The sequence below is a fragment of the Gorilla gorilla genome, chromosome 2, assembly GCF_029281585.2.
Source record: "Gorilla gorilla gorilla isolate KB3781 chromosome 2, NHGRI_mGorGor1-v2.1_pri, whole genome shotgun sequence".
In the NCBI taxonomy this organism is placed as follows: Eukaryota; Metazoa; Chordata; class Mammalia; order Primates; family Hominidae; genus Gorilla; species Gorilla gorilla.
In genome coordinates, this window is record NC_086017.1 from 144,928,307 (window position 1) to 144,940,880 (window position 12,574).

The 12,574-nt window shown below is 50.5% G+C and overlaps 1 protein-coding gene across 2 annotated transcripts in view; it reads left to right on the forward strand.

The window, feature by feature from the left end:
* The first annotated feature begins 363 nt into the window (after window positions 1–363).
* Window positions 364–12,574, forward strand: part of TF (transferrin) — a 32,430-nt gene continuing 20,219 nt past the window's right edge. The window contains exons 1-9 of one of the 2 annotated variants that reach the window (XM_055380894.2): window positions 364–510; window positions 618–1,093; window positions 3,009–3,181; window positions 7,923–8,031; window positions 8,823–8,999; window positions 9,693–9,825; window positions 10,620–10,675; window positions 11,169–11,347; window positions 12,106–12,283. In XM_055380894.2, the coding sequence (XP_055236869.2) occupies window positions 1,051–1,093; window positions 3,009–3,181; window positions 7,923–8,031; window positions 8,823–8,999; window positions 9,693–9,825; window positions 10,620–10,675; window positions 11,169–11,347; window positions 12,106–12,283 (1,048 nt within the window). In that variant the 5' untranslated portion in view covers window positions 364–510; window positions 618–1,050. Of the gene's footprint in view, window positions 511–617; window positions 1,094–3,008; window positions 3,182–7,922; window positions 8,032–8,822; window positions 9,000–9,692; window positions 9,826–10,619; window positions 10,676–11,168; window positions 11,348–12,105; window positions 12,284–12,574 lie in introns of those variants that run through there. The other variant, NM_001303546.1, reaches the window with a different exon arrangement.

Here is a 12,574-nt window from a genome sequence, read left to right on the forward strand (position 1 = left end):
AGGCTGCATAAGCAAAACGACATTTGAAAATGAGTTTCATCTTTAGCTCATCCTTTTACAAATTTCTATTCCTTGTGCATGATTGAAGTGTACACATTTTTTAGTTAAAATATAAGCATATAGAAGGCACAAGTTCAATATTTTTCATGATAAGGATGTGTAATTAAACTGGTTAGGAGACTCATCGACTAGAGGGGGACATGGTGGCCCCAGGCTGTAAGAACAGGCCACACCGTCCACTGGGCCGCCTGCTTTGTGCTAAGATGGCACTTTGTTCTGAGCCTCACAGTGTCTTGACCACGTTCCTGGAACCTTCTTGTTGGAGGGAGTTCATCTTCCCCTATGACTCTGTCCCTAGTCTAAGGTGTCCCACAGGAAGCTTGAGGGCAGGAAGTTTTCCAGCCCAGGAGCCTGAGCTCAGCGGGGCAGGAAGAGGGAGCAGCTCCTCCGTGGGGGACCTTTGAGAGCCCAGGAGCAGGATTTCGAGGGACACCTGGTGGGGAGCAAAAGGTGCTGAGTCTGTCTTTGACCTTGAGCCCAGCTTGTTTCTCCTGCATCCTCTCCCAAAAGGGGCTTTGCCTGTCATTCTGCAGTTCTAGTGTGGGGTCTGGGCGCAGTTCTTTTCCCTCTCCAGCCTCGGAGTCTTCCTCTGTGGACTGCGCAGATAGGACTGGTGGCACGGACCAGCTCCGCAGCCCTGAAGTCAGGAGCAGAGCCCCCCGGCTCCCAGCCCGCCGTGGCCGCTCCTGGCACCGAGCGAGCCGCGATGACAATGGCTGCATTGTGCTTCATGTCCCTTCCCATCAACATTTCTGTGCTGGACTCCTTCCACTCGCGGGTCGTCTCCAGAGCTCAGAAAATGAGGTGATCAGTGGGACGAGTAAGGAAGGGGGGTTGGGAGAGGGGCGATTGGGCAACCCGGCTGCACAAACATGGGAGGTCAAAGATTGCGCCCAGCCCGCCCAGGCCGGGAATAAAGGGACGCGGGGCGCGGGAGGCTGCACAGAAGCGAGTCGGACTGTGCTCGCTGCTCAGCGCCGCACCCGGAGGATGAGGCTCGCCGTGGGAGCCCTGCTGGTCTGCGCCGTCCTGGGTGAGTGCGGGCACGGGGTAGCACCGCAGAGTCGCTGGCCCGCGCGTTCCCTGCAACCCGGGCGGCCACCGCGCAGCCTGCATGCACTCCGCGCTCAGGCTGGAAGCCTGGGTGTCTGGGTGCCTTTCCATTGCCTCTCTACGCCCCACCCCTGGCCTTTGCTTGGGCTTTCACTGCACTCACTGTCTTCTCCCCTTCCTCCTCTTTGTCCAGTAAATCTTGCAGCAGTGAAATACAATAAATCAGAGCACGTCTAACCAGGTTATCAAAACCCTTTGCTGCTGCCTCTTGTCAAGTCCGAACTCCTTAGCATGGCATTCAAGGCCTCCCGGGTCTGACCATTCCCCTTTCAGAGTCTGATGTCCCCTGGGTGCCCTGGGAGCTGTAGATGTCCTGCCAAGGAAGCAGTGCCATCGAGCGGTCAGAGCATGGGGTTTGAAGCCAGACTTCTTAGATCCAAGTCCTGGCCGGCTCCTCACCAGGGAGGGGGTCATCACAGCACTTGCCTGGGAGGGTCAAATGAGGGTCAGCGAGGTGGCGGATGCTGGGTACCAGTGGCAGATGTTGCACACATCCTGTTATGGGGCAGCGGCTGACGCCACACTCCCGACCTCCTGAGGTGGGGCCCCCTTCATACTCTAACTTCTGCCTGCCATTCATGGGGCATTTGTCACACTGTTGGGGCTTCCACGTTTAGTTTTCTCTCCCCATAAGCTAGCAATTCCTTGAGAGAGGACCCCACGTTACTTGCCTTTATCCCTGCACAGAGCACTTCACAGGCTGTGCAAGGTAATGCTCCACTGAGGACACATTCTCGCCTATGGGAACTCTGGAGGCAGGGCTTTGTGGAGGGGCTGCCACAGACTTACGTTGCCTCCTAGGATTTCCCATGGGCCAAGAGGGAAAATGGGGGTCGCTGGGGTGGCCCTCTCTGGTGGCCCCTCCTCATGCATCCTGGAGAGCTGTGGGCCTCCTCTCCACAGGCTTTGTGGATCTTCTTCAGAGCCAGTGAGTCAGCCTTGCTGTGGTGGCCCACAAGGAGTGGAGATGACAGAGGGCCTTGGGGACAGGGCAAAAGCTCATGTGATAGGGATGCTGTCTCTGCAACCACATGGATTTTAATAGTTACCCATGGCTGGCTTCAGCTTTTTTTGTGAATGGCAGCCAAAAAGTGTGGTGAAAATGGAGGGATAGTTCAGTGGAGACAGAGGGGAGACTGTTGAATTTGTGGAGTTTTTAGTTCTTCCTAAACAGCAACAGACAAGAGTTACAGACAAATTAATTCTTTTCGTTAATTTACCCTCAACTACTGGCCAAGAAGGGGTGTAACTCAGAATGTTTTCTTCTTTTGTGCCCTGAGTAGCAGACTCAGAGTCTGGAGACCCAGATTCTAGGCCTGGCTTGGCCAACAACAAGCAGGGTGACCTTGGGTTAAAAAAAAAAAAAAAAGGCATCATTCTCTGAGTCTCACTCCCTCTTCTCAAAAAGATGGCAATTCCTCCCCCGCTGGTTTTCCATAGTTGAGGTAGCAAGCCAATGTGTTGGGGTAGCTGAAAATGCCCTGTGCATACTGAGGCTTATGTTCCATGGGGGGCCAGGGGCCAGGACAGTGATGGGAGGAGACAAGGCAGATACAGAGGAGCAGATTGCATCTCCAGCTGGGAGCTGATGGCCATGCCTGCACCCCTCTGGCCAGCAGAGGGTGGTCAGTAGGAAACTGGGAGGCCATTAGGGCAACCTTCTATTGGCCCAGTCTCAGAATGCAGTAGAACTTGTGCCCTGTAGTGTTCATGGACAGGAGTGAGAGGAGGACAGGACTGAGGGGATGTGGCTGTCAAGGCCTTTCTAGGGGCGATGCTGTCTCTCCCTCAGCATAGGGAGTGGGTCCCTTCCACCTCTGGCCTCTCTCCCCCAGGGCTGTGTCTGGCTGTCCCTGATAAAACTGTGAGATGGTGTGCAGTGTCGGAGCATGAGGCCACTAAGTGCCAGAGTTTCCGCGACCATATGAAAAGCGTCATTCCATCCGATGGTCCCAGTGTTGCTTGTGTGAAGAAAGCCTCCTACCTTGATTGCATCAGGGCCATTGCGGTAAGTCGCTGCTGCCTAAAAGAGAGTGGAAGAAAGCCATACTTTCTCTGTTTCCAGTCACTTTGGAACAATTCTTTACTCACAGGTAGGAGGCTGATATATGGGGCAGTCAACCTTGACTTATTAAAATCACTTCAAAAGTGGAAATGGGGAGGTTTTCTTTAATGTGTCTGGAAAGCAAAAGTCAAAAAGCACATTAACTTTTGCTTTCCAGACACAGTAGACGCAAGGGTGACTGTTTTGAGCCCCTAGGTTCTCTGAACTTGGCGAAAATATAAGAATGCCTGCTATCAGGCTGGGCGCGGTGGCTCATGCCTGAAATCCTAGCACTTTGGGAGGCTGAGGCAGGTGGATTACCTGAGGTCAGGAGTTTGAGACCAGCTTGGCCAACATGGCGAAACCCCATCTCTACTAAAAAATATAAAAATTAGCTGGGCATGGTGGTGCATGCCTGTAATCCCAGCTACTTGGGAGGCTAAGGCAGGAGAATCACCTGAACCGGGGAGGCAGAGGTTGCAGTGAGCCAAGATCCTGCCACTGCACTCCAGCCTAGGTGACAGAGTGAGGCTCCATCTCAAAATAAATAAATAAATAAGAATGCCCACTATCAAAATTATTATATAACCTTCTTTGGCAGCTTTTGATACACAACTGGGAAGATGAGTGATGCATGCAGGGGGAACAGTAAAGTGTCCTGATTGCAGGTGACAGCTAATCTTTTTGTTCTTAGGTCTACAAAAATGCTCTTCATTCTTTCAACGTTGCCCCTGCCCATCTGTACATGTCAGATCCTGTGCTGGGCAATGGGGCTGCAGTGGTGAATTAAACACATTGGTCCTTACCCTCAGGGAGCTCATGGCCTAGTCAGGAGAGCAGAAAAACACACGAATAAGTAAACTACTAATTCCAAAATGTGGGGATGTACAATGGAGGGAAAAAGGAGAGTGTTCTGACAGGGACTCACAGAAAAACCTGCTTTGTCCTGGGTGGTCAGAGACCATCTCTCTGAGAGAGATGTAATGAAGGACTGAGCCTGGGTGGGCTCCAGTGTAAAATACACCAGGCAGCAAACAAGAGCATATGCAAAGGGCCTGAGGCAGAGCAGAGTGGGCTTATTTAAGTTGCTAGTGGGAGGCCAGGGTGATGGGAGCTGTCAAAGATAAGCACAGCCAGATATTAGTTTAGGCAGTGACAATAGGTTTCATTCAGTAACTACTGACAGTGGGGGAAAGAGCTAGGCTCCATTCTGATTTGTGCAGTGGTGATGTGAGCATTTTAAAGGGAGAATGAGGGAGGGGAGAACGCAGGGCTCTGTAGAGTCAGAGAAGTAAAAAGGTAGAAAGGGCTGGTCAGTGTAAATGTGAGGAGGCCAGCTGTGTCTGATAGCTGGCAGTTCTCTTGACTAGGACTCTATTCTCCCGCAGAGACTGCGAGACAGACACTCTATCCATCCTGATGATTATGTTGCAAAGGAATGGCTCTCAGTCCTTGAGAGAGATGCTTGTGAGTTTCAAGAGATACATATTCACAGTTTTAAGCCCTTTTTAGTAAATGCTCTTGGAAAGGGAGGTCAGGGGCCTATCATCAGTTGTGTGTTGAGTAGAAGAAACAGGTACATTTTCCTGGCAGCAATGAGTTTTCTCAGGCAAGCACTTTAAGCGGAACCGGGCCATCCTAGGGACACAGATTTGTTCTGCTAGGAGCCATGCCAGAGTCTGGTCAGGTCTCTTAGTGCAGGGGTTCGGACAGACGTGTCAAGTGTGGGAAATTCTACAGTTCTCAGCACAAAGCAAGCAGTAGGTTAGCCGAAGGGAAAAGGTGGAAGAAACATCCAGATGCAGCCTGGCTTCCCTCGAGAATCCGCGCTGGGGTTTTCCTCCTCTACCCGTGTCTTTCTGCTGGCTTCCCCTTGGCTTCCCTCCAGGCTTCTCTCCGTAGCTTTCCTTCTTCTGGGTTTGGTTATCTTGACTTGTGAGAACTTGCTTGATTATAATCCTGTCCCTCCCAGCTGGCACAGGTTCCCCTGGGAACCCTGCAGCTCTAGGGCTGGACGCTGTGTTTTAGGCCTTAGCTCTTTGGCTCCCTGAGTCACCAGTGATTTCTTGGTGTCTTGGCAAAGAAAGACCAGGTTCCTGACCACACTCCCAACCCCACTGCAATGGGCAAAGCTCTCGTTTGTTTGCTTCATTTTTTAAAATATATATATATTTTTTATTATACTTTAAGTTCTAGGGTACACGTGCACAACATGCAGGTTTGTTACATATGTATACATGTGCCATGTTGGTGTGCTGCAGCCTGTTTGCTTCATTTTTATTCAACAATGTGAGGACTGGGGAAGGGAAGGTGTTTGCAGATTAAACAAAACCACGAAGTGTGTTTCATATATAAGGTCTAGCTGTTATGGAACAGAAAGGCCCATGATGTCTCTTAATTTTGTTTTGTATTGTGGTATATTAAAAATATGTTTTACAACCCAAATATCCATTGATGAGTGAATAGATAAATAAAATGTGGTAAACACAAATGATGAAATATTTTTAGCCTTAAAAATAAATGAAACTCTGATATATGCTACACTGAGATGAACCTTGAAAACATAAGTGAAGCAAGCTAGATACAAAAGGACAAATATTGTAAGATTCCACTTTTATGAAGTATCTAGAATAGTGAAATTTATAGAAACAGAAAGTAGCATAATGACTAGCAGGGGCTGGGGTGGGGGAGAAATAGGAGGTAATTCTTTAATGTGTAAAGAGTTTCAGTTTCTGGAGATGGATAGAGGTGATGGCTGTAAAACAACGTGAATGCATGTACTTAATGCCACTAAAATGTACACTTGAAAATGGTTAAAATTGGCTGGGTGCAGTGGCTCATTCCTGTAATCCCAGCACTTTGGGAGGCCGAGGCGGGCGGATCACCTGAGGTCAGGAGTTTGAGACCAGCCTGGCCAACATGGTGAAACCCCATCTCTACTAAAAAAAAATACAAAAATTAGCCAGGTGTGATGGCAGGCGCCTTAATCCCAGCTACTTGGGAGGCAGAGGCAGGAGAATCGTTTGAACCCTGGAGGCAGAGGTTGCAGTGAACCGAGATTGAGCCATTGCACTCAAGCCTGAGGGACAAGAGCGAGACTGCTGATATAGTTTGTCTTGCAACATATTTTATTTCATTTAGAAATACTATTGTCTTATTACTTGATTGTAACCCAACAAAGTTCATGGAACTATAGTTTTTGCTTTGTAATTTTTTTTTTTTTTTTGAGAGTCTTGCTCTGTCACCTAGGCTAGAGTGCAGTGGTACAATCTTGGCTCACTGCAACCTCTGCGTCCCAGGTTCAAGCGATTCTCCTGCCTCAGCCTCCCAAGTGACTGGTATTACAGGCATGTGCCACCAAGCCCAGCTAATTTTTGTTTGTTTGTTTTGGTAGAGACAGTGTTTCACCATATTGGCTAGGCTGGTCTCGAACTCCTAACCTCAGGTGATCCACTTGCCTAGGCTTCCCAAAGTGCTGGAAGTACAAGGTATGAGCCACTATACCCGGCCTGCTTTGTAATTTGATCAATAAGAAATCTTCAGAGAGAACTGGCAAGGGCTTCTGGAAAAATCATTTTGATTAAAGACATTTAAAACAAAAAAGGAGTAAAACTGTGTTTAAGTGTCTAAATAAAAGATGGTTGGGCTCACTTTAAGGATTTACATAAAAAGAAAATAAATTATAGATCTAGTAAGAAGGCAGCTATAATAATTTCAAGGCACCTGTTGATGTAAAGATGAGGGCTTACAGAAGCACAAAGTCAAAAAGGAACATAACCTGAAGTAACAGTGCAATGATAAGAAATAAACCCGGAATGTCTGCACTGAAATCCCAGCTCCATGACTTACTGGCTATGTGGCCCAGGGAAGTGACTTAACCTTTCTGTGCCTCAGATTTCTCACTTGTAAAATGGAGCTGAGAGAGAAAGAGAGATGAGCTGCCCATGTGTTGGAGTAGACAATTATACCAGAGATGAGCAAAAATGGAAATAATAATCAAGCTTTTGATCATTCAGTACATAGTATCACCAAGAAGCTAAACCCAGAGAAAGTGCCCAATCCCTCAGCAAAAGGGTCATGCAGTTTTATGGACCCAGGACAGGAAGGAAGAGCATTGAGTACCGAGTCAGAGTGAAGACGAATGTTTTCAAGGTTCCCATCTTCCCCCAGAAAAAAAATCTCCACAGAAGCACCTGAGGAAGTCCTCAAAGGAAGTCTCAAAATAAAGAGGGCTCTGAGCAAAGGTCACGGGCTAGGAATGAAAACAGGTGTAAGAAGAGTGTGGCCAGCCCAAGAGAGCTGTGTTCTTGACAGCAGAGTCCCCTCCAGAGACTGCATTGCACTGGCTGTGCTCTGAGTCTGGGGTGGCGAGGGCAGCTTTCTCCCACGGAGCCTGCCAGGTTAAGCCTTCGTAATTGCCTACGGTAAAGTCACGTAGGATTTTTGGCCAGGAGCTGGGCACCTCACCGGGGAAAAGAGAAACACAATCCATCCCTCCCTCTATGCAGAAGGAATAGGAATGTGGTGGCTAAGTGCCCTTGCGAGGGAGACAGAGTCAACTGAAGCCAGCAGGGCTGTGCGTGGTCTAGTCAAGTTCTGGCCCTGGGTCCGTGGAGTCCTGGTAGCCACTCTCTACTTGTGTGGGTTGAGGTGGGCCTTCCTTGGAAGTCAAGGCTTCATCCAGGACTGGCCTGTTCTCTTTCAGGCAAATGAAGCGGATGCTGTGACACTGGATGCAGGTTTGGTGTATGACGCTTACCTGGCTCCCAATAACCTGAAGCCTGTGGTGGCAGAGTTCTATGGGTCAAAAGAGGGTAAGTTCTCCCTGGGACCCCAGGAAGGAGTTGTCATCCTTATTCTCTATGCTGAGTGCTGTGTTTTACAGGCAGGTTTTGGATATCAGATATAATGAACATTCATCTTTGGAGAGTGAGTAGAGAATGAGGGGCCCTGTCAGCTGCCACAGCCACACACCAAGGCCTCTGGGGGCTTTGGGCTGGCTGAGGGCTGGTGCTCCTAAAACTGACCCCTGGGCCAGGGGGATATGCTTATCAGAGAAACACAGCAGGCTGTGTGCAGCTTGACCTGAAGGCTACTGCGGTCTAGTGATACGTCTAGGGTCCCTGGAGGCCTCTGGAGCCGTAGGTACCACTCACACAGGAGAGGTCACTCTGGAGCACACACTCAGATGCCAGCAGCCCTGCAAGTCTTCTGAGATCAACCTGACTGTCTCTGGGCCTGTGCCAGGGGACATGAAATACTTTGATGGGCCTCTGTTACCACAGCTCCAGTTTCCTGGTGGCTGGGGTTGGTAGGTGTAGGCAGACACACTGCAGGGCCAGGGGAGGCAAAGCATTCAGGACACATGTGCGTGTGGCCTTCTTGCCCCTGTTTGCCTGGAGGGGTAATATTATAAATATACCTTCTATGGTCTTCTCTCTCCCCTGCAACCCTAGGAAGGTTTTCCTGATTCCCCACTCCTTATCGCCCAGTCCAGTAAAAGCATGGCCTCTCCGCTCCCCTCCCTCCTCAAGAGTCCGGTGGTGATGAGCGATGTTTCCCTGCACCAGGCTGAGGGCCTTCCATTCACACTGTGCCTTTGCAGATCCACAGACTTTCTATTATGCTGTTGCTGTGGTGAAGAAGGATAGTGGCTTCCAGATGAACCAGCTTCGAGGCAAGAAGTCCTGCCACACGGGTCTAGGCAGGTCCGCTGGGTGGAACATCCCCATAGGCTTACTTTACTGTGACTTACCTGAGCCACGTAAACCTCTTGAGAAAGGTAAGCTGGCAGGAGTCTGGGTGCCCTCGAGCAGCTGCCTCTGCTCCAGATGCCCACACAGGCTGCACTAGACCCTCACCATCAGCGGACATGTGGGATGAACTCAGGTGGGGGAAAGAGGTTAACGAACTTTAAACTGGCAGGTCTGCTGCACCAGAAGCACTTGGGAGGTGGAGCTGAGCTTTTTTCTGCTCTGAGCTTCCAAAACCCCAGCAGAGGCTGTTCTGATGAGTGAGGAAAGGGCGCAAGGCTCGGCAGAGGGTTTCAGTCTAGACGATGGTGGTTCTCTTGTCCACTTCTCTGGATTTCTTTCCTGGAGGTTTCTCTGGAGCCCTGCACCTCTCTTAAGCAGTTCTCTCATGTCTGGGGCATGGATCCCGGAGGGGACCTCTCTCTGAGCTGTTCCAGCCTCTGACAAAGCAGGGAGAAGGTGCTCTGAGAAAGACCTGAGATAGGCCTTGGTTAGTGGGAAGCATAGGCCTGTTTCCTCTGATGGATGGTGGCCAGACAGAGGTCAACTTGTTCCTATTAGAAATCCTTGATCTTGATGAGTTAGCATAAGGGCAAGCCGGGGCTGCATGTGCTGGTTTGGTTTTAGTCCCCTCTGTTCCCTGATGGGCCTGGGTAGGGTGATGCCATTGGCTGTGGCCAGCCTCACTCATGCACTGTTGTCCATTTCTCTGTGCTGAGCAGCAGTGGCCAATTTCTTCTCGGGCAGCTGTGCCCCTTGTGCGGATGGGACGGACTTCCCCCAGCTGTGTCAACTGTGTCCAGGGTGTGGCTGCTCCACCCTTAACCAATACTTCGGCTACTCAGGAGCCTTCAAGTGAGTGAGATATCTGCTGCTCCATGGTGGCCAAAGTGCCAAATGTCCTCAGGGTGAGAGTTCTTTGCTGGTCCAAAGCCGAGCCCTGCCTGCCTACAGGGGCATCAAGGTGGCCTAATCCCCTCCCAGTGAGTCAGAAGCACAACCTGGGACTCCTAGGCCAAGCCCATGTTCCCTTTCATCTGACCCTGACAAGTAGGTCCTTTTCCTGGGGACCCTTCCTTTCTCCCCAGAGCCCTCAAGCCTGGTCAGTGTCTCCTCTCGGTGGATCGGGCAGAGCCTGAAAGGACAATCATGCCTCTAGTGTCTGGGCCCACTGTCCAGGGACTGGCCCTCTTCCCTCAATCTCGGCAGTGTTACCTGCTCAGCACACTGCCTGTCTCCTGCCCCCATCACTGTCTCTATCTGGGAAGCTGATTTCTCGCTTTCTCTTTTTACCTTGATTATATCCTAAAGTTTTACAACCAGCCAAAGGCACATTTTCACCCTCAGGAGACACTATACCATTATCTTCTATTCCAGAAGTTTAAAAGCTCTTTTCATGTGAAAATATCTTCAGTTGCATTTTGCTTCTTTGGGTTATGAGGGCTTTTTATCTCGTGTGAGCTCATTCCCCCATCTCAGCACTACGCTGGAGGTCTGCACACCATGGTGTTGCTTCAGCTATGGGGCTGCACAGAGGCCTTCCCCAGGCTCTATCCTAGTGTGAGTGCTGGACAGTGTGATCAGACTCTCCAGGTGCAGGAGAAGGGCCTGCCCTGCAGGAGACCTGCTGATGTGTTTCTTTGACCCAGGTGTCTGAAGGATGGTGCTGGGGATGTGGCCTTTGTCAAGCACTCGACTATATTTGGTAAGAATGGGACAAGAATCCACCAGGGCCGCTCCAAGTAGTGGGTGTTCTTTTTCTGTGTTCCCTTTTTCATGCTCAGTAGTTGGACATGAGCATACTGTATTTCTCCTTTATCATTGCCTGGGTTTCCACCTGTGCAGCGTTAGGTACCTAAGGGGTCCCCATCTGGATTCCTGGGCCTCTTTCCATCATTCAATCTCTCCACACAGTGCCTCTGCCTCTGGGGTAGTGTTGCCATAACCAAAGACTGGGGGTTGGTGCTGCTAAGATCAGGCTCACGGTGGAATGAGGAGCAATCACTGCTACACGGGCATCAGAAGCCTTTACCTGGCTGTGGGCTCTTGAGCAAGTCATTCTCCCGCATGTTCTCTGGCCTTCAGTGCTCACTCCAGGCCTCTCAGCTCATACTTTCTATGATCAATGGAATTTCAAGGATGGGCACCACAGCCCATGACTCTCCTGCGTTAAGCTCACCTGGGCTTTCCCTCCCCAGAGAACTTGGCAAACAAGGCTGACAGGGACCAGTATGAGCTGCTTTGCCTGGACAACACCCGGAAGCCGGTAGATGAATACAAGGATTGCCATTTGGCCCAGGTCCCTTCTCACACCGTCGTGGCCCGAAGTATGGGCGGCAAGGAGGACTTGATCTGGGAGCTTCTCAACCAGGCCCAGGTATCCCCACCTGCCATCCTCCCCTCCAGCTTAGTGCTCCCTGCTTGGATTTGGGGGTTTTCCTCCTGGCCATCTTGTCACTCTGGAAGTCTGTGTGTTCAGGATACAGTGGGAGCCATGCCACATGTCACTAAGTTCTCTAAAAGCTGGGACTCCCCACAGAGCAGCAGGGAGCCTGCTGTGGTGCTACCGTCTGCCGCCCTTGCCTTTCTGGCTGGTGACACCTGAAGAGGCTCTGTATTGCTCTGTTGCATTCCTTTCTACCTAAACTTCAAGGCCCGAAGCTAAACCCCTCCCCAAGGAGGCTTTCCATGACCCTCCCAGAAGGAAATGGTCTCTTTCCCCATGCCCCTCAGCCCGGCTGTGAGGGGGCTGCCTGCACAGCGGCTTTACTTCCCAAGAGCTGTGTGATTTGGGCTCAGCCAGCTTCCTCTTGCTGAGCCCTCCCATCTGTCCACTGAGAGTTTGACTGGCAACCACACAGGGCAGCCTCTGGATTAGCCACGTTTCTTGTTCTCACCGATGCTCAACCCGTTCCGGGAGACAGGCACAGAAGCAGGTTCAGGGAAATCGTGGACCCACGAGGGCTACAGGCAGAGGAAGTGCTGGGTGAGCAGGAGCAGGTCCGACTGCCCTCTTTCCTGGCATCTTGAACTTTTTCATGTTGTTTCCTGCAGAGATTTGTTTTCTCTTCAGTCCCATTTCTCAGCCTCCTTTCTTCTGTGTTGCCATCCACTATTCTGTTTTTCTATGAACAGGAACATTTTGGCAAAGACAAATCAAAAGAATTCCAACTATTCAGCTCTCCTCATGGGAAGGACCTGCTGTTTAAGGACTCTGCCCACGGGTTTTTAAAAGTCCCCCCCAGGATGGATGCCAAGATGTACCTGGGCTATGAGTATGTCACTGCCATCCGGAATCTACGGGAAGGCACATGTGAGTACCTGGGAAGAACCAGGTGACCACAAGCACTTGGGAAACCTGGTGAGCACAGGGGCCAGAGATTGAGTCTTTTCAGGGACCTGCATGCCTCTCCTGATGCTCCTTTTTCTGACCTGTCTGTGAGCCCAGTGTTAGACTGATGCTGAATGGCGTTAGTCATTATGAGATGGCCTTGACGTCACTACAGGCTTTAAAGGAAATCCACATTTAAAATGACGTGGGTTGGTTCCAGTATTTCCTTTGCATCAATCAGGACTGCCTTACCTACTTTGTGAAGGCAATTAG